This window comes from Electrophorus electricus, chromosome 14, assembly GCF_041902795.1.
Source record: "Electrophorus electricus isolate QZ-2024a chromosome 14, ASM4190279v1, whole genome shotgun sequence".
Classification (NCBI taxonomy): Eukaryota; Metazoa; Chordata; class Actinopteri; order Gymnotiformes; family Gymnotidae; genus Electrophorus; species Electrophorus electricus.
The window spans coordinates 22595706-22616579 of NC_137510.1; the positions used below are offsets into that span (position 1 = coordinate 22595706).

General features: G+C 42.3%; 1 protein-coding gene across 2 annotated transcripts; it reads right to left on the reverse strand.

Annotated features, from left to right (window-relative positions):
• Positions 1-17: 17 nt before the first annotated feature.
• On the reverse strand, positions 18-20854 carry setd2 (SET domain containing 2, histone lysine methyltransferase). 2 transcript variants are annotated; one of them, XM_035530437.2, is made up of 22 exons: positions 20493-20854; positions 18737-18860; positions 17256-17277; positions 12666-16786; positions 11840-11971; positions 11522-11650; positions 11307-11430; positions 10938-11015; positions 10627-10724; positions 10338-10482; positions 8830-8964; positions 8618-8746; positions 5794-7332; positions 5499-5547; positions 5080-5335; positions 4217-4946; positions 3648-3773; positions 3204-3340; positions 2857-2968; positions 2028-2102; positions 1834-1935; positions 18-1722 (listed from the first exon to the last, which is right to left on the reverse strand). In XM_035530437.2, exons 2-22 carry the CDS (start codon positions 18763-18765, stop codon positions 1561-1563), a joined length of 8430 nt encoding a protein of 2809 aa, XP_035386330.1. In that variant the 5' UTR covers positions 18766-18860; positions 20493-20854; the 3' UTR covers positions 18-1560. The 2 variants fall into 2 exon arrangements, with proteins under 2 accessions (XP_035386330.1, XP_081552931.1); XM_081696805.1 differs by lacking the exon at positions 20493-20854 and having other exon boundaries at positions 12666-17003; positions 18737-18854.
• Between the last annotated feature and the right edge of the window lie 20 nt (positions 20855-20874).

Sequence of the window (20874 nt, forward strand, 5' to 3'; positions counted from 1 at the left end):
CAAGAGACAAGGCAGAATGACATTTTTACAAAAAAAAGTTTATTTTAAAATGTTCTTTACACTCAGTATGACAATGTGCTTGCACAGTACTTACAGTGGAGTGGGGTGATACTCCGTTTTGTACAATTAAAAAAAAAAAAAAAAAAAAAAAAAGGAAGTCTTTCCATAGACAGAGAAGAAAGGGTGAATAAAAACAAAACTACCACACCCCCATATCTTTAATTTCAAACCCAACCCAAGACAGGGAGCAGTGGGAAAGCATGGAATCCTGGTTACTATGGGAGCACTGATGTTGCTGGTGGGACTGGAGATCGATTCTTGTCCCCAAGATCCCACTTTATTGGTTTGGTATAATTACACATATTTACATGATAAGCCGTGATCACCACAGTCCTTTAACAAAGTCTCTGCTTATTTAAATGGTCTCAAAAACTATCTCTCAATATATTCACATATAAAGCAATATAATACATGTTCTGGGAAAAAAGATTTAATGCAAATTAATGAGGTGGGGTTCATTAACAGCAAGAGCTTATGGGAAAAAAAACAACCCCTGATCAGCTTTAACATGGGGGACAAACAAGTCACAATATGCCAGAAGGCCTTCACATTTGCTTGTGTGATGCTATTAAAAGGGCAATTTGTTAATGACAGTTAATGTAAAATGATGAAAAACGTTGATAAAACAATAAATGCTACATGGCCCCTGCTGTGAGGTCAGAGTGGCCGTGAGAGGCTTCGAATGGACACATGAACAGACATCCTTCACACGGCAGCTCATTAAAAGCCGTAAAGTGTGGCTGGACGGGACGTCCCGAGGCCCAGCTGCTCTGTGGGACGGCGGGAGCCTGGGGACAAGAGCCACATCCAGATTCAATGCATGAAATTAATACGAGAACAGTCCTCCTCTATCCTGAGACCGTACTTGGTCCTGAAGAGGCATCTGCCTCGACCGCCCAACCCGGCTCTGCTTCCCCTTTGCCTCGACTAGCAGCCAGCAAGGAAATGGCAGTCACCGACGGCCAGCGGTAGCCGCAGGCAACCGAGACGACCTTTCAAACGGCAACTAGAGTGACCGGGGGATGCGCGTGAGCAGGTGGCGAAGGGAAAGCAACTGGACTTGCACGTTTTTGCTGGATGCTTCTCGGCAGCCACGTAAAAAGTCCGGAACTGAGCCGAGGATGACGCAGCAAGCGAAGACGATGAAGCTGAAACCACAGTGTGGAGTGGCCATTTAAGAAGACACTGTGGAAAAGGCTAAAAGCATACATGATATCTGGGGGACGGGGGGGGGGAAGGGGGACGACAACAACCACCAACAAAACAAAACAAAAAAAGTCTGTAGCACCCTGCATGTGCGTCCTCTGCCCGCTTCTCGGCTTGCTGGCTGCGGGACTTTTCCTCGCGATGGCCTTATGTCCTGGCAGGGACAGAGGCTTCAGAGCAGCAGTTAGGACATGGTGAGAAAGTCAATATAAAAACAGAAGTAATAAGAGGGTCCAGAGTTTCGCTGCCTAATTTGCTAACTGCTCGCCACCGGCGGTGGCAGGAGGAAGGAGGCTAGTCCAGCTCCGCGTCCTCTTTGGGCCGGTAGACAGGGCCGAACTTCTGCATGTACTTCTTGATGTACTCCTTGGTCTTGTGTTTGACATTCTCATTGCACTCCAGATCCTCAGGGTTCTTGCAGGATTTGAGCTCCTTGTTCATCACTCCATGGGTTAGCTGTTAGCATGCAAACACACACAGAAAATGAATGGAAAGCACAGGTACACCAGACACGCGAGAGTGTGATTTAGGGGATGGGCATGCTTTCAGAATAACACTGGCCCGTACCTTTCTGGCGAGGTGTTTGAAATCCTCAGTGTTGCTGATGCGGCCCAATTTGCAGTCGGGCTTTCGGTATGGATTAAGGCATTGCACAATGAACTGTGACATCTGAACACGTGAGGAAAGAGCAGCAAAGTCAGAAAAGGAAAACAACCTGGACCTTTTGCATCTGTTTCTACATGGAAGAACCAGAAGTGTACCTCCTTGCGGAAGACTTCTTTGCTTTTCTTTGCAAGCTCGCTGGAGGTGTCTGCCTCAGCTGTCTTGGTCGAGAACTGTGAACAAAGTGAAAACCATAGACAGGAGTCTTACATTTTGACTTTCGTTTCTTCATGGGAAATATACCGAAAACCAGAGACAAAACCTATGCGAGTTAAGAGGGCGGGGAGACACGATCAAAGTCATAATGACAAATGTGCTTTGTTTAGTTGAGTATAAACAAGGTTTCAAATGGCTCTCATTAAGAGACCCAAACTGAGAGAATAAGAACTAGAGCCACCCTCCTTTGGCTCAAGGGCACAGCAGTCTGTGGCAGGATGGATGTGGGCCGAGAGATCAAAAAAATTAATCTAATGAATTACTTAAAAAACAAAACAAAAAAACACATTAAATGCCTACATTTAATTTAATACTTCATGCAAATATGACTCACCTCACTCACTAACCTCTTGTTGACCTGTCTCTGATGACATTTTAAAGTCAAAACCAGAGCCTCTTAAACTTGGAAGCTAAACAGAGTGCTTGAAGTACAAATATCCCTTTTCTTAACCCCAAAGTGCTGTCTCTCCTGGAATGAGCCCCAGCTGTGGCTCATTACACACTGCACCGTCTTTAATTAGCCACAGGGGCCAAACCAACCTCAGGCACCAAAGAGAACTCCAGGACAACGTGCATTACTTGGGGGCACTTTCACAGTTTTCAGATGGATTACCATATTTCTCAGACAAGACCAAACCTATTCTACAATTTCCCCAACAGTAAAGGATAGATGGGGTTAAAAGAGCAACAGGAACGGGACACAGTGCAAACCTTCGAGGGGTTTTCATCGTATGTCGGTGTCCCCAAATCCATCTCCGCCTCATGCTCCACGCTGGCCTCTTCTCCAGTCCCGTCCCAGCTGGGGGGATCCCACTGTGTTTGTCTAAGAGACATGCAAAACTGGTTAAAAATTAGACCAATACTCCAAACTCCTACTGAGCTTCAAGCCTTGAAACACCCCCAAGTATGGTCAGGAATCAAGAAGATTTAACAGGCATCTAACTACTTGAACAAGGTATGGGACATGGCCAAGCTGTAATAAATAACAAAACAATAAATAAACAAATCTGAAGCACTTAGAGATGCACCCTGTCTCTGTAATACCCACTGAGCTTTACCTGGTGATCACATGGTAGTAGTAGATCTTGCCCTCAGGATCACGTGCTACCTTCCAGCTTGGAGGCAGGACAATGGTTTTGGGTTTGGGAGGTGAAGGGGGAGGGAGGTCCATGATGCTGTTCGGGACAATCATGTCCTGCAGAGATACCAGTCAGGACAGGAGAGTGTCAGGGTAATGCACTGAAAAGCTTTACATTTCTGAAAGTTATGTCAATATCAAAATATGAATATTCTTCAAATGGCTACATATCTGCTTTGTGTTCACAGGGACAAATTATTTCATTATTAAAGTCAAGAAAGAAACATCAAATTATATATCAGGGATAAAAAGGCAAGGTTCTTGGTGGCTGCTAGGAACCTTCACCTCCATTCATCTTCACATGCCTAAAAATCAAAAGGCAAAAACACCACCCCCTTGTGGTGCTGACAAGAAACTACATTACCTGTTGTACGGCCTGAGATGTGACTATGGTGGTCACCGTGCCGCCCTGCTGAACCACTACTCCCTGCTGGTGACCTGCATAGACCTGCTGGCCATGCAGGTAGCCAGCAGCTGGCTCGGTGTACGTCTGAGTGAACAAGAAGACAATGAACAACTGCTCTAGTGGCTCAGAGGAGGAGGAGGAGGAGGAGGAGGAGGAATGACATTAGGCAGAACTAAAAACTCAAACCTGTGGGGACAGAAGAAAATGTTTTTTTTTGTTTGTTTGTTTTTTTTTTAATTTATTTATTTATTTTTTTACTGGGCTCTGATAGGGAAACACTAGTTAAAAGATGCTCTGCCTTTCTCAGTTTCTTGAAGTTCTATAGATCGATCTGTGAAACTATTACATTATACAGCAGTTTGGTGATTTCCATTCTCAAAACACACCCAATTCATTCAATGAGATAAAAACCATGTTTAGTAAGTGTGTTGGAGCAGAGGAAGCACCAAACTGTGCTTGATTCCAGCTGCGTGGGACCAGAGCTGTGCACCCTTATTATATATGCTTTTCTCAACCAACAAAGATACCTGGATGACAGGTGCGTTGGTCTGAGTGTAGCCTGCAGGCATGCTGTAGATGGCTTGGCACGGCTGGCTCTGGTAGTAGATGGCAGTCTGTGGCTGGGCCGTGCTGGAGTACTGCTGGGCCGGCTGAGTCTGCACCGTCACAGCTTGCTGTGTGCTGGGGTCCCATAGTGTTGCATAGCCCTGCTGACCCTGCACCTGGGCAGCAGCTGCCTGCGCAGGCACCGACAGGACGGCTACGGCGGGGTCCTGTGCCGGCGCGGCAGGCTGGGCGAACTGCTGCGGCTGCACGGCCGATGGCAGCTCCAGTGAGGCGGGCACGTGCGCCAGACTGGGGGCTGGGCCTGTCTGCGTGGTGCTAGGGGACGGCGGGGCGAGGCCAAGGTCGGAGATGAGCGGCTGGACACTAGGAGGCTGCTCAAAGGAGACGGCAGCGGGAGCGCCGGCCACAGCCACACACATGGGCTCCACGGGCGGGGTAGGCAGCAGCACCTTGCCAGCGTTGGGATTAGCGGGGTCCACGTAGGTCTGGATGGGGTAGCCGGGCGGGTAGGCCATGAAGCTCGAGCTGGAAGTATAGACGAGTGGATTGAACGCTAGTCGCTGCAGCTGCTTCTGGGCCTCTCGCTGAGCCACCTCCTGTTCAAAGAGCTTACGCCGCTCCTCTGTTGTCAGCTTGTTACGCGACTCCTTTGCTCGAGGCTTCTTCTTACTGCTGCTGGCCTGATCATAGCTGGAGGGGAAAAAAAATACAACAGTACTGAGATACAGCAGTATGTGATCACGCAAGGCATCATTTAAAAACAAACAACCACACACACACACAATGTACAATTCATTCCCAGGCTGGATAGTACTGATCTCACCGGTCCTCATTTCGGCGACTGCTCCTCTCGTAGGCCGAAGGGGGAGGAGGAGAGGCGGAGCCTCGTCTCCTCTTCCTCTCGGTGCTGCGCAGCGTGGACCTGTCCGAGTCCCTGTCTCGGTCCCAGTCCCGATCGCGCTCCCAGTCCCGATCTCGGTCCCGCTCGCGATCGCGCTCTCTCTCACGTTCACGCTCCCTCTCACGGCTGCTGGAGGTGGTACGGGTCGTGAACAGAGCTTCCCGCTCTCGACTGCGATCTGTTCAGGGACAGCACAGCAGACACCATTGAGCAAAATTCATATTCATGAATAAGGGCAAAATCGGCCCAGTAGTATGTAACTCATTACTGTATAACCAGTGAAAAGTAACTTCAAAAGAAAACAAATAACGTTTGATGCAATGCTAGGCTCCTAGCACTACCATTTGACTCCTTTTCCACTTGACTCTTCTTTGGGATCCTGTACACCTCCTGAAACATGGACCAAAGACACCTTTACAATCATAAATCGCTAAAGTTTCTAGTTGTCCAAAGTTAAGCAGTTCAAATGGATTAAGAACAGAGATTTGGAATTTCTACTACTCTATGCGTTCATTAAATTTAACTCCATGTCCATTTACTTCTGCAACTTTTACTTCTAGAAGGTGAAATGCCAGTGCATGCTTGGGGACAGAACATGCCTTATCACATGGAATCCTGCCTGAGAAGTCACCTTACCTTCAGGTCTTTCCAGCTGTCAAGCAGGCGGGCAGCCATCTCACTAATGTCCAAAGCCCTGACTTGAGGCTCCTGGCTTCTCTCACTTTCCACATCGGAAATGCCCTCCTCCTCATCTTGGGAAGGTGTGCCCACCACTGTGCTCTCTGTTGCTGCTGTACTTGACGGAGGCATCTCTGCTGTTATGGCAGTCGGAAGTGAAGCAGTGCTCTCCACGGGAACAGTTTTAACCTCAGCTGAAGGTTTTTCCACAAGGGTTGCAGTAGAAATAGGAGATACGCTGTCCATGGCTTTACACATGGTGAGAAGTGAAGAATCAGAAGGTATGGCAACTGCTGAAGAGTCAGAAGGAACCGTTTCTACAGTGATTTCAGGGGGCTCCACAGACAGAATGACCATGGTGGAAGGGCATATAGCATTTACATCCAAAACTAAACGCTCAGAACATTCAGTTTCCATGGACGGTTCAGTGGCAGATGCCGCCACATCAGAAGGTTCTACAGAACTAATGCCATCTACTTCAGCTTTTACACTGGTATGAGGCAGATCTTCAGCAGTTCTCACTGCCTGGCTGTTTAACTCTGTAGGCTCAGGTTCATGCTTGGTTTCCTGGACCACCAGCTTTTCCTCAAATGAAGATGACTGGTTCTCTTCTGTCTCACTGGTCAGTTTTTCCTTCATCAGCTCAGTCAGTTTCTCCTCCTCTTCACTGGTAGGTTTCTCCTTAATGCTAGTTGGTTCTTCCTGTGTCTCATTGGTCGGATTCGCCTCAATCTCCTCCTCCGTCTCGCTGGTCGGCTTCTCCTCCCTTTCCTGAGACAGTTGCTCCTCCGTTTCACCGGTTGTTTTCTCCTCCGTCTCGCTGGTCGTTTTCTCCTCCCTTTCCTGAAAGAGTTTCTCCTCCGTCTCGCTGGTCGGTTTGTACTCCATCTCGCTGGTCAGTTTTTGCTCCCTTTCCTGAGACGGTTTCTCCTCCGTCTCGCCGGTCGGTTTCTCCTCTGTTTCCTGCTCATCTGCTCCATCTTCTGTCCTGTCCTCCTGCCTTGACTCTGGCTTTGACTCCGTACTCTCCACAGCATCGGAAGCTTCCTGTTTCACCGGTGGATCTCCTTCAGCCAAAGTGTCCGTGTCTCTCACACTGGGTTCTCCCTTTTCTGTTGTGACCATTGTGGCTTCCATGTGCAACGGCTGCTCCATCATCTCCTCCTCTTCCTCATCCTCTTCCTCCTTACCATCGGAGGCTTTGCTACCGTCGGAGAGAGCACTGTCCAGGCTGTTCTCGCTGATGATCTTCAGACGGCGGTAGACGGCACGTTTTGGTGTGTCTCCATCTAGCTCGGGAGCCAGCTTTGCAGGGGGGCCATCGGGAGTGTTGAGGGGTGTCTGTGCACGAGAAGTGCTCTCGCTGGAGTAGCCATCCTGCTCTGTAGGTTGGCCAAGCGGGTGGCTCTGTGCCCAGCGTTGGATGAACTGCAGCACGCGGCTCTCTTCCAGCATGTTCTTAGTGGAGATGGGCAGCACTGCCAAGGCCTTCATTATCTGTGGAGTACAGCAGTGAAGGATAGTTTGAGGGGTTTAGGAACAACTGCAAGATTGTCGGTAGCACTCGTCTTGGACGATTGCCATAAAGCATTTCAATTTATCAAAAGATAGCAAATTGTGTTGGCTTTAACATCATAACCATGGTTGGCTTATATACACTCTGCACAGAATGCCTTAAGTCATCATATTTGCCTGTTTTACAAACGACACTGATATTGTGTGCTGTCATTTCATTTTAAAAGACTCCTGTGCTATGAAATATGATTGGACAATTAAATTAGAAATTAATGTTACTTATAATTGCATTAGAAGTTTCTGGATAAAATACTCCCTTAATTCAAGTACTTTTGGTCAGACTGCAAATATTAAGGACAACTGTAAAAATTAAAATCATTCTATGGAAATTAGAAATAAAACTTGACATAAGATATGAAAAGGCTACCAAATAACAGCCAACTGTTTGCATATCTCAGTGAGCACTGTTGGACCAAAGTGCAAAAATGAAAGCTGCGTCATACAACCCAGACACTGCCTAGACACGGCAAACCTGTAAAACTCAGCACTATGTCAGAAAGCACTTAGGAGGAACTACAGAGTTCAGTGGTTGAGACTGGAGTCATGGGCCATCAATGATACCAAGAGCTCTGCAGTGGCTAGAAAGAAGCCATTACTGAAGAAAAAACAACAACAAAAAACAGGACTCATCATTCCCAAAGAGTGTGCAAAGCTGGTATAAACTTACCCCAGCAGACCTAAAGCTGTTATTGTTACAAAAATGGTTCTACCAAGTACTAGTCTAAAGGGGTTGAATATGTTTGCATGCACCATTTTGGGGGTTTTATTTTTAAAAATATGCTGGTAAATAATGCATTTTGACATTCTAAATATTCTTTAAGAGCATATTGGTTTTAAATAGAAACACTAGTCAGAATAATCTTTCCATTATTTGTAATTAAGATTAATCTAAATGACCTAAGAGTACTGAATACTTTTGGTACTGTAGTAAGAAATATTGCCAATCACAGTAGACAATATGAAAATTCTCCAAATTAGGGTATTTATATTTTTTAACCAGCAGGGAGAATAGATGTTAAGCACTGTTTTTTTTCTTAGTCTAAACATTTTTGACATGTGAAAAAGATTCTCTGAGCAATCTGGAGATTATGAGTATTACAGACAGACCATTCATTATGAATTATGTGCAAACACTTTGAAGTCTAACTCCATCAAGAGCTCAATGTTTGTGGTTAAGTTTGTGTAAATGTGCTATGTGTTCACTTACCTCCAGCTGCAGTTTAATGTTGTTAACAGAGTTGCTTTTAGCCTCAGAAAGATCAACCATAAATATCCACAACAACGAGAGACCATGTTGATCCAAAAACTGCTTTAGACATGAATGGTTCTGGGTGTTCTGCATGTCAACAAAGTACACAAGTTAGAAAGAGTTTCTTAGAGGAAAACAAATCCTCATAACATCGCTGTTTTGGCACACACCTGGATGAGTTTCAGACAAGTGAATCTCTGCTCCATGGTCTCCACCCGCACCATCAGCCTGCAAAGGGAGATCACTTGCTTCTCATCACTTAGCCCTTCCCCGTTCTCCCAGAGAGCCTCCAGCTCCTCATCCACCTGCAGCAAACATGTCAATTTCAGAAAAAATCACTAGTACTTTCATGGAAGTGCCTAATCATGGACAAACTCAATGAAAATGACAGCTTCAATCTCAATTCAGTTGTCTATTGTTGGACATTACACTAGCAATGTTTTCCTGTTGTGAAAGCCGACTTGGACAGCAAATATTCTTGAAGTTGCTTTAAATTTCACTTCCACTAGAGATGTTGTACTGTTAGTAACAACTTCCAGAAGTTTAAAGTTTGAGCATCTTTAATATAATACAAATCATGTCAGTCTGCCAGTTGAAACAAGAATAACAAGAGTGAATTTTGAGCAACAGTACTTCTTTAGCTTGGGTGATAATTTGTAAAAATGTACATCACTTTTAACATTTAAACAAGTTCTCAATGTTCATTTGTTTGGAGACCAAAGTTTTGGTTTATAATCTTGTTATAAACCTTTCAAGTGATGTTCTAAAAAATATATTAAATATATATAAAAATATCTGTAGTAAATTAATAATGTGTTTGTGTCATAATTAAATGCAGCCTTTTCTACGGCATAATTTTTAAACTAACTTTAGAACACTTGTACAAAGGGAATGGTTAAATAAATGCAAAGGAATGAATTTATTAAAAATTTTTTTAAAGCTGTGTAGCAATGGTATGTGAAAAGAAAACTGATAATTTACTTAATTATTGTCACCAACTTAAATTAAATTATTACAATATTCCTAACACTGTTTATCAAGCCAAGCTTAGGATTTATGGGCCAGAAAAGGCACTGGAAGTCTCAGAGCAATCATCACATGCCAGGTGGGAAGCTGACCTAATTTAGCCCTGAATGGTTCCCTCAACACTCTTGCCTTTGAACAGTGGTAAGAATAGCTAGGCATAGCAGGAAATGGAGAATTTCCATTACATTGTGAAGCAAAGGACAAAGGCCTGTGGATTGGAATTAGGATGATGTGTACAATATATCAGTTAATTATTATCACAATGCTGGCATTTGCAACACTCATGTTATAGAAGGGTGGCTGCAGTGAGCTCTCTAATCACAAGCTGTTTTTTTATTTTATTTACATTTTTGGGTTTGGGTGCTGGAGCATTCTGACCATTCTCAGATGTTCCAAGTGAGAATTCAATGGATCTATTAATTACAGCACTCGCATGACCTAACAAATGTAAATAAACTCGGTCAATATAATCCAGGCCATTATTTTATTTTTAACTTTACACTCACAGGTATACCTTCTACTGCAGTATGTATCAACATTGCAATATAGGGCAATATGGTATAAATTTTTTTTAATACTGTGAAGCCTTAATCTGTTCACTTTGTCGTTTGTCTTAAATGTACAGTACAATGATACAGCCCACTCCAATTACCGTAGTAAGAGCGCTGACAGTTTCTTTCTTCCGAGATCGTTCCCTCTGCTTCTTCCCCCCTGCTGCACGCACACTCACACGATTCTCCCCACCCAAGAAACCGCGACAGCTGGGCGCCCCACAGAAACATTTCTGAGCCTCTTTCCTGGGAGATGAAAGTAGGAAATCATGGATGACCAAACATTGGCTACTAAAGGAAGGAGTGAGCAGTATACAAAGCTTCACAGCGCTCTATAGTTGTTGTGGAAGAATTTGAAAAGCAACTGAAAGCAAATGAGTCACTCCTTACCCATATCTCTGGAACTGGTAATCAAAGGTGAGCTCTGTACCAGCCTTCACAGCTTTGGTAGTAAAGAAGCCAACTCTGAGCTGACCATTTACTGTCCACTATGAAAGAAAATAGCAAGCGTTAATATATAGTGACCTTGACAGCAAAAAGAGAACTGCCAGACACTATACAAGTTGGTCAGAACGACGTTTCCAAAGAGAGAGGACAATACATTACTGTTGAGAAACTAAATTAAGTTCATTTAAAAGTTGCTGGCTGGCCATGCAAGTAGTGCATACCACACCAATGTATTGACCAAGCACAGGACTGACCTTCTGAGTTTCACAGTTGGGCTCACAGCTGTGGTTCATGAAACGTGAGCAGTTGCCTTTCAGTGTGGCATCAATGATCTGTGGATGAACCAGAAACTTAGAACAATCCAATACAATTTCAAATTATAATTAAAAAGAATATTATTATTATTTGTAATTATACATATCATCATCATCATCATCATCATAGCTGACCCTGCATTCTGACTTGCAAAGAAGCCGAGATACGCGAAATAAGCATTTCACTGTATTGTACACATGTATATGTATGCAAGACAAAGGCATTCCATCTAGCCTAAATAATATTCATCATCATCATCAGCAGCAGCAGCATCATAAGTGCACATTGACCAAAGGGCAGAGGTTCACCTCATTATTCTTCAATGCCATGAAATAGTAGTGGATATTCTTGCTGCGAGCATACTCCTTCACTCGGGATTTGAACTCCTTATGATCTAGAACCTCGCCACAATACTCCAACACAAAGGTGTTCCTGGGGAAATTAACCAAATAACATTTGGTTACTTAACAGTCATTGCTACTTGTCTTATTTGCTCTTGAAATCCAAGGTAAGTGGTACTTACGGAAGTAGGTCTTTGGCAGCTCGCAAACCCCAGCCTTTGCTTTCAGTTAGAATGACCTCAAAGTCTGCATGCTGTTTCATCTGGAAGCGCCGGTTGGAGCAGTATACCCCATTCAAGCACCGTGACGAACTTATTTAAAAAACAAAAAAGAACATAGAATGAAATAGCTTCATTATTTGTCATCTTTAATGATATAGGGCCTCAACATTAAGCTAGAGGTAAATGACTAACTTCAGATGTACACCTATTTACTTTCAGGTGTATAACAAACATTAAAGCAAATTCTAAACATTACGAACAAAGTTATTATGCCCATACCACTCGATCATAAGAAGGCGATTCAAGCAATCTTCTCCACAAGCCATAACTGCTCGTGCCCGGTCCTCCCTCGAAAGAACAGAACACTCACACTGCATTCGCTTAATATCGCGATGAGACTTATTCTTCTTGCTGTTGGGTCAGATTAGCAGTTATGGTTGGTTATTGTTTCCTTTTATTGTTTCCTTCTACATATTAAAAATAATGAACAATACTACATTGCTGGACTATAATGCATGTCATAGCCACAGGAATGGTTAACTAAAAACACATACCATAGTGTGGGAAAACATTCAATGAATAACTGAAAATAACCAATTCCTCAACGAGGTAGTCGCAAAAAGATTTCAGTTATTTATATTTACAGGTTTTACCTTGAATCTAGTAAGCTTGGAATCTGTACAGTCAATTCATTCTTCAAATGTCAAATTTTTGAAAAAATTATGCGCTCAAGGAAGCCAACACTTATTTATATAAGACTACATGATTGGACTGTATATGAGAAACTCATATGCTGAAAGCTGCTTGATGAGCACAGCATCACAAAACGATCCATATTTTAGCTATATATTTTAGCTATAATTTTTGTATAGGCTATAGGATAAAACCTAAAGGAAGGTTCAGCAAACAAAGACAAGCCATTAAACACAGACTAAAAAAAACTTACAGTAGTGAATTACTACTGACATCTTCACTTCTGCTGCCTTCATTATGTGGCAGTAGATCAGTTGTGTAACATACTTGCAATTAAACATTTACCGCTGAGCTCATCCAGTTACACACAATCAAAATTCCTATTTGGAATTGATAAACTCCTCATACTGACCGTTCTGTCAGATACACATTTTCGTCGATGAGTTCAAAGTAGGGAGGCATCTTTTTCTGCTTGGCTTTTTCCTTCCAAGTAACAGGGTCCAGAAAGTCTTTCAGACTGAGCAGTGGTCGCTGTGAATCTTCTCGGTCTGAGGACACCTTAGTCTCTTTTGAGCTCCTAGAGCTCTCATGCTCCTCTATGCATTCCCTCTTGCAAGCAAGCCCTGCTTCCGCTTCATTATCTGATTCAGACTCCATCTCTGGGCGTCTCTTCTTGGGTGGACCTTTACCTCTATGAGGCTTTTGGCTGACTTCTCTGGGAGGCTCTGAGGCTATCTGACTTTCGACAATGGCACCCACAAAGCTGCAGTTGCTGCTTATCTCATGGGCTTGAACAAATGCATTGGACACTGGAGGTTCACTAGAAACTGATCCACAACTAAGTGCAACTGATTTTCTCTCATAGTCTTCCTCGCTGTCATTAGTTAGGGAGTCTGGGTGAATCTGGCCCAGTGAATCATGATACTGAGAAGGCACAAGTGTCTTGACTGGTATGCTTCTATAAGAGGCAGCTGACTGGGTCCAGTAAACATTGCCTTGGCTGTTAAACACACCGCCTACTTGGGGTAGCCGTTGACTGCTGTCTGGTTGCTGAAATGTGCTGCTGGGCTGCTCTGGTTGAGTGAAGTCCCAGCCCACGTTAAAACTACCTTGTCCCCTAAAATCATCTGGGCATCTAAATTCTACATATTGTTCTCTTCCCCCTTTTTTCCCATGCCAGCTGTCTGGTGTATCATAATTTTGATAAGGACCAAAGTCAGCCTGTTTTTGCACATTCTCCAGATAGTATGTAGGTGTTTGGCCAGTGGGAACACACATCTTTGGTCTTTCATGGATGGTACAGTTTATATCTGTTGGAGCAAGTGCAGCGGTTGCCTCAGAATGGCTGGTACTGTCAACCATATTGCTCTGGGATTGGTAGGCCACTCGCGCAGATAGTGGTGAACATCTGTCATTAGCAACTAATGAGACATGTTTGTTTCCTTCAGCTGAAGCTTCCCCAAGCTTAGACTGGGAGTTAAGACTGTGAGGACTTTCACTATTAATGTCCTTAATTAACTGACCTGCTTGATGGGTTAGTTGCTGCCCAAAGTGATCTGAGAGGCTAGGAGAGAATGTAGGATGAACTCCATGGTCAGTGGTCTCAAGGGTAATGGTAGAATTCTTTGGCACAACCACCACAGAGTGTAGTCGTTTCAAAGAGACTTGCCCATCATCTGAATCTGAATCATAGTCATCAGTCTCACTTTCCTCACTGTGGCCTTTACCATCACAACTGAAGGATACTGAATCTCGAGGCACAGGTTTGTGTGAGTCAGCACTGTTTAATTTCTCAAAATTAGCACACTTCTGATCTAAATGAATAACAGCTGCAGTACTGCAATATGATTTCAGAGGAAACTCAAGAACCTTATTTTCAGATGTATTAACATTGACATGTTCATTACTTCTATCATGGGTTTGTTGTGTACCACAGTCAAATGGCAGACTAGGAACTTTACTGATTTCTTTCAGAGATTCTGTTTTCCCATTTCTCTGTGATACCTCCTCAGACTTTATTGACTGCATCACGGAGTCTTGTTTCTCAGAGTATGCCTCTTCAAAGTTCACATCATTGTTAAATTCAATTCTCTTAACTGAGATTACTTTTTTCACAGCTGCATCTTGGTTTACCATCTTCTTAGGGGCTTGATGTTCTGAAGTGTCTTGTCCAACAATATCCCAACGTGATTTTTTAACATTACTTCCCCTTTTCATAACAACAGCTTGTGACTGCTCAGGTTTGACATTCAGTTGCTGAGGTTCTTTGTGAATGGTATTAATATTTGGAGTAATGGCCATTTGACTTACTTCTTTACTGATGATCAAGTGGGAACCAGATGTAGTGTTGGGTTTCAAGGTGTCTAGTGGTAATTCTTTCACAGAAAGAGTGTCTGCCAATGATCCTGCTGAATCATCACTGGGAGTGTAGCCTGGACAAGATGGCTTACTCAAGCTAGAAGAATCATTACTTTTGCAAAGGTTACTAAAATTTGCTACATTAAACTGTGCCTCTGAAAAAACTTGAATTTCATTTTGGACTAGAGTGTCTATTTGCTTTCCAAGTTGGGCACCCTGAACAGAAATTTCATTGACAGTTACATGACATTTACTTACAGTAGTACTTAATTCCCCATCATGGAGAACTGTGCTCTTTGCCACACTACAAGGATCTTTGCTCGCCACTTGTATTTCAACATTTTCACTTTTTGATTTGTCCGTTAGAATAGCCTGCTGCTTTTGCTGGGAAGAATTATAATTTAATTTAAACTGACTATTATCTTCATGTTGAGAAACATCCATCATGTTAATTTCTCCCTGAGACCCCAAGAGTGGCAGCTTTACATTACTTAATGTATCTACTGATTGTCCCTCTGTTCCAGTTATACTAGCTGAAGACTTGGACTCTAAAATATCTGTTTTTTTAGATGATGAGCTCCAGGACCCAGAAGATCTGTCTGAGCCTTGTGATTGAGACTTCCTTCTGTGCTCCTCATCAGAGTCAGAGCTCCCACTGTTTTTCAGGACCCTTTTCTCTGATCTTAATGTATCTTGGTTGGATGTTGAAATGCTAGCATTTATCTCTGATTTTGAATGGGAACTGGACTTCCTAAGAATGGCTTCGGACTCAGGAGAGGTCCTTTTACTAGGTTCAGAGTCAACAGTTCTTCCAGATCTTTCTGTTCTTGAATACTGTGATCTTCTGTCTGATTCTAATGAGCGAGAAGACTCTATGGATTTTGAATCCCTGTATTTTGAGTGAGAGGTTGACTTAGAATCTCTTTGTGAAGTAGAGTAAGTGGAGGATCGGCTAGAGTCACTGCCTCGAGTCCTTGGCTTCCTAAGGTCATCTTCAGAGTCGGAGCTGTCTCGAGATCTGCCATCAGCCCGAGAGCGGGAACTCCTCTGTTCACGATAAGGAGAACTTCTACGGGACCTCCTTTCAGAATCATGGTAATGTGACTTATCTGACCTTGACTGTCTTTCATTTCTTGATCTTTCAGATCTGGAATAGGAAGAACTAGTTCGAGAACTTCGAGATCTAGACCGTGATCGACTCTTGGTCCTTCTTCGGTCAGAACGAGAGGATCGTGACGAAGTGTGCCTAGAGTCCCTGTCCATTTTAGAACGATTAGACCCCTTTTCATCTTTCTCTTCCCTCCTATCATATCTGGATTTTTCGGAGATCTCTGACTTGGAGCTCGATGACTTCTTAACATCTGCACTCTGACTGTCTGACTTTACAAGATTCTTGGGGTCACTAGACTTTTGGATGGGAGATGTCCAAGCAGAATCCCCATCAAACTCAGAAATAGGCAGAGTAATGTCTGACTGAGGTTGAGCTCTTCTGACTTCAGGCTCAGAAGTACTGGGACGATCTTTATACTCTTTCCCAATATGGGAGGAATCAGTTGGTCCCTTAAGGCAAGTGTCTAATTTCTCCTGAGCACCTTCCTCTCTGTCAGATTTTTTAGAGGGACTATCAGAGATCGTGTTATGCTGAGACGTAGTCACTACAGATTCAGCTTCAATGCTCGCTGAAGATCTGATTAAAACGTCCGTCTCTGAGGTCTCATCTGAAACAGCATGAACTGTGGGACTCTCCTCAACAACAGACACACTAAGAATCTGTTTTTTAAAATGTATCTTGCCAAGATCATGTTTTGATTTGGCTAGGAGGGATACTGGGGACTGTGCTGCCTGGGACTCTGCCACTTCAATGGCCACAGCAGGAACGTCGAGTTGCTCATTCTTATTTTCTGCACTCTGTCCAGCTTGGTCCATAGACGGCAAATTCGCAGACAGCATTGCAGAACAAGTTTCAGGTGCAGCTTTTTCTGGACTTGGTGGAGCAAGGAACACATTCTGCCTTGGCTTCTTAGTCTGTGTGAAGCTGAAGGATACCTTCTGTCGACCCTGTTCCTCAAGGTTCACCTTAGTTTTGGTTCCTTTAGCCAGGAAGTGGTTTGACAAAACAACTCTAGGGGCAAGGCCTTTGAATATGACTTGTTTTGAGGTGTTTTCTACCTTGATCTAGAAAAAAAAAAAAAGCAAAAGAGCAGAAAACATTTTACAATAAATAGTAACACTATGGCATTGTTTGCTCATGTAAAATGTTGTAACTGTTGCTTAAACTAAGAGATAATGCCCAGTGAAACATCATGATGTCCTTTGCCCCAGCTCCTTCTGTTATTTCCTGATATGAGGACACTTTGCTTGCCGTTATCTCACTTCTACCAGGGCCACTTAGCTAAAAGAAACAGGATTCATTTTACTTATACATAACTAAATGAAAATAGCAAATATGCTGCAATTTTATTTAGTTAACCTTCTAGTTACCCACTACATCAAAAGACTACACATTAAAGTTATGTCTCAGAGGGCATAACATTAAAGTATTTTTTATGTCCATGAAAAGAGTTTCCTTAATAAGCAAGTTAAAATAATACCTATATAAGCAAACAATTTTAAGCAAAAACAAACAAACAAAAAAAAAACTTACCGAACCATCGTGCTCCTTTTCCCTGAAATAGTTGAACATCAGCAGCATGTAGAGCAAACAAAGAAGAGATGATTCTGATTAAATATTTTTGAATAAAATGAATAACAGACTCTAATCATAACTTAAAATTAAGTCAAAAAGATATTATTTTGTTCCACAAGACCATTTAGTTAATTTCCTCTGTACAAAAAAAAAAGTTCATTCTACCAAAATTATGACATCAACAAAAGTTGCCTTATTTCAAGGAGAAGTCTGTTGCTTCTTATTATGGAATCAAATAAGGCTCCCATGCAATAACTGGGTTATGCCATCCTCAGAGGATTCTTTTTGTCCCTTCTGACCTTCATAGCAGAAACACTCCACAATGACAGTCATGGAAAATGGAGGTGCTTTCTTTTTAGTGACTCTCAAAGTGTAGTTTACATGTAGTCTATTTCATGTGCAGTCAGGTTTTTTCTACATAACATCTTAATGTATTCCAGCATTAACTCCTGATATAGAACAAACAAAAATAAACACCAACCTATGTGTAACTTTCATTATTGTAGAATGTATTTCAACTATTCACTTCTGCATTTATCAATGATAAGAATTTATAAAAGTGAACTTAATCATCCATACTGATATTAACCCAATGTGAATGTCTGTTTTATGCACAGTGTGGGCTCTACTGGTTTAGAATTTACTAACACCTCATAACTTACAGAACTTAGGGGACTAGTGTGCATCACAAAGTAGGATGAGGTTCTGCTCTACAATGCTCTGCCAACCTAAGAAAGCAATAACTCATTAACCTAGCATTTTACTTATGATACTAGCATTTTATATCACTATACATCTCTTTAGTGCCATACAACCAGATATGAATAAATCAACACAGGTAATATCTTTGTAATTCTTACCAAGGGCCCTTTTCTACAAAGGTTGTCTTCATATTGTTCATGTTTGTTTTCTTTGTAACTGTAAATTTATTTATGTTAATTTGGGGGTTTTAGCTTGTTTTCCTTTTCTAAACATTAGGTTATTCATTTAAAAATTAATTCATGGAAAAGGTGAGTCAACAGACAAGAATGTCAGCTAGCTTTAACATCTGTATTATTTATGCTCAAGAGCTTAGTTATCTAAAATCCTTCTTTGATGACCAACCCACACCAAGCTTAGACCAGGAGAACCATGATCAGAATTCCAATAGCTAAAGTATGGCTTAACATTCTTTGTATGTGTGTGAAGGGCTAAAGATACACTAACTTCTGACAAAATGGCCATCACTGATGACAGACCAGAGTTCTCTAAATGTTCAAGCCCAAGAGTGAATAGCAGCAATACCTGCTGCACAGTTACTCAAAAATTACCATGACACCAGTCAGTAAAATAAAAAACCTCAATATGACTGACAGGCTATTCTAAAAATTTTATGCTAACCCTTGCAGCATGTATGCTTTTCTCAAATTAGCTGTTCAGCCGTACTTGACAGAGTTTACCTGAGATCAGGATTCAGCAGGGCATCCATTTTGAGGCAGGCCAAGTGAGGAGCAACTGGAAGGAAGCTGCCTCACTGGGGGAAAAACAGCTCAGAGAAGCAAGCTCTCTGATGTAATGTAACACCTGATGGTGAGAAACATCATAGTTCCATTTAGACATTGTTCTTTGCTTTGCACACCAAGTCATTTCAATCCATTGCATTTTACCTAAAGACATGGAATCTCATTTTGACATGAGGCTTTTCACAAACTAGGTTGTACACATGTTTCGATTTGACTGCAACCTTACCCCTGAATGTATCCTCTCAGTGTGAATATTAACCCTAATGCAGATCTAAATATATCAATGAATTAAAGTTAAACTGTGGCAATAGTAACCTTGTTTGCTTCTTTGACTGTTTAAGATAAGGTGACATTTGAAAACATGAAGAGGTGCAAGGCCCCAGCTAATGGGACACTGCAATGTAAAGATTAATTTAGCTACACATATGACCGGTCTTAGGTCAAGACTAAATTTCGTTCATTATAAAGGAAATAGGGTTACGTACGAAATACAATTTGGGTCAACTATGCCACATAATGTGTGTCTTGACTTAAAAGAATTGCAAGGAGGCTTATGAAGCCTTACAAACGTGTTAAATTCAATTGAGCCTAACGCGTCATGCTCTATACTGACACATAAGCAAGTAGCACCTAGAGCTTTTGAAGGAAAGGAGGACGAAGGAAGAGATACTATTTTCTGTCTTTAGCTAGACAAGCTGCCTTTTGTTTCAGTGTTGAGGGCAAAAGCTTTTGCTTACTCCAAAATAATCGCAGATCTTTAAGATTATGCACGCTATTTCGATGCCGTGTTTTTGCAGGCAAAACAACGAGCAATATTTAAGCTTGCAATACTGATAAATTGGCGCTGATGATACAAAATAATTGACGATAAAACGTTTGCATGTCCGAGGCCAATATATTCCCAAGTGGGCAAATAAATTAATCTATAGCTAGGCAAGTGTAACTAGATAGCTAGCAAGTGAACTAACGAAGGAACTAAGATACCTAACATATAAAGAGGTGGAAGTGTGGTTGGATTAGTGAATCACTTAACAACAATAACAAAATAATTCGTTATCACTGAAGGGTAATGTGGGGGTTGTGAAATTGTTGTCGTGGATCCGAGGCCTAAAAGAGAGGCCTTGTGTCTGCTTGTGTTAGTTTTTAATTTGCCACTGGAGCTTAGCTACATTAGTTTACGTTAGTGTACTTCGGACTGACATGTTTTATTCAAAGGATGTGTAAACCCCCCCCCAAAAAAAATAAAATAAATAAAAATAAATAAAAGATGTGTTTACTTGGGTATGTGCTGATATGTGTGATGTCGAAGGCTAGCTAGCTGTCCACCAGGTTAGCTAGCTAAGCTAGTCATCCAGTATCGATGCTAATATATTGGGTAAGCTATAGGTCTGATTGTTTCATCTAGGAGAGATCTGTACCTCGTTACTTGCCAACAGTGATCCGTTAGTCATTTCCAATAGGGTTGGATAATACCTTATATCCCCTGGGGTGTAACATGGTCTGTAGCTAGCTAGTATATAGCTAAAGATTAGTAAATTAGCCAAGTACCCATTTAGCTACCTAGCTAGCTGCACATCTGCGTTAGCTAGCTAGCTAACGGATAAACATTTGGAGTGCATGTTGATTTTATTGTGACCACCCTTGTGAACGGATAAAAGGATTATAAAACAATATAAAACAGCAAAATACTCACTTTAGACTCTGTTTTAGTTCGGCTAAATCCTCCATCGTCAACGCCAATAGCGGCACCCTCTTCGGTCGGTCTATAAACATCCACCAGCAAACGTCAGATCCACACAGGGTAACTTGCACCTAGAGCTACTCGATAGCTAGCTCACCGTCCTCGAAAACAATTTGGCGTACTAGCCAGATAGCCTTGGGCTTATGTCAAGATTGTTTGAATTCATTGTAGGTGCACATTCATCCAATGGAGTCTATCAACAGGCCTGCAGGATGCCTGGTGCACGGTATTAGCACCATATGTTCTAAAAGACTCTTCTATGTTTCATGCTATAACGAAGACAACCAGGGCAACCTCGGGTTATCTTGTCGGCTCGATACAATGCACCGGTTTG

Coding starts and splice junctions, on each gene's coding strand:
- setd2 (XM_035530437.2), bottom strand. CDS start 18,765: ATGGATGCCCTGCTGAATCCTGATCTCAG. Junction 11,972..12,665: donor AATGTGTATCTGACAGAACG/GTCAGTATGAGG, acceptor CTGACCCAACAG/CAAGAAGAATAAGTCTCATC. Junction 3,341..3,647: donor CATCTCAGGCCGTACAACAG/GTAATGTAGTTT, acceptor GTATCTCTGCAG/GACATGATTGTCCCGAACAG.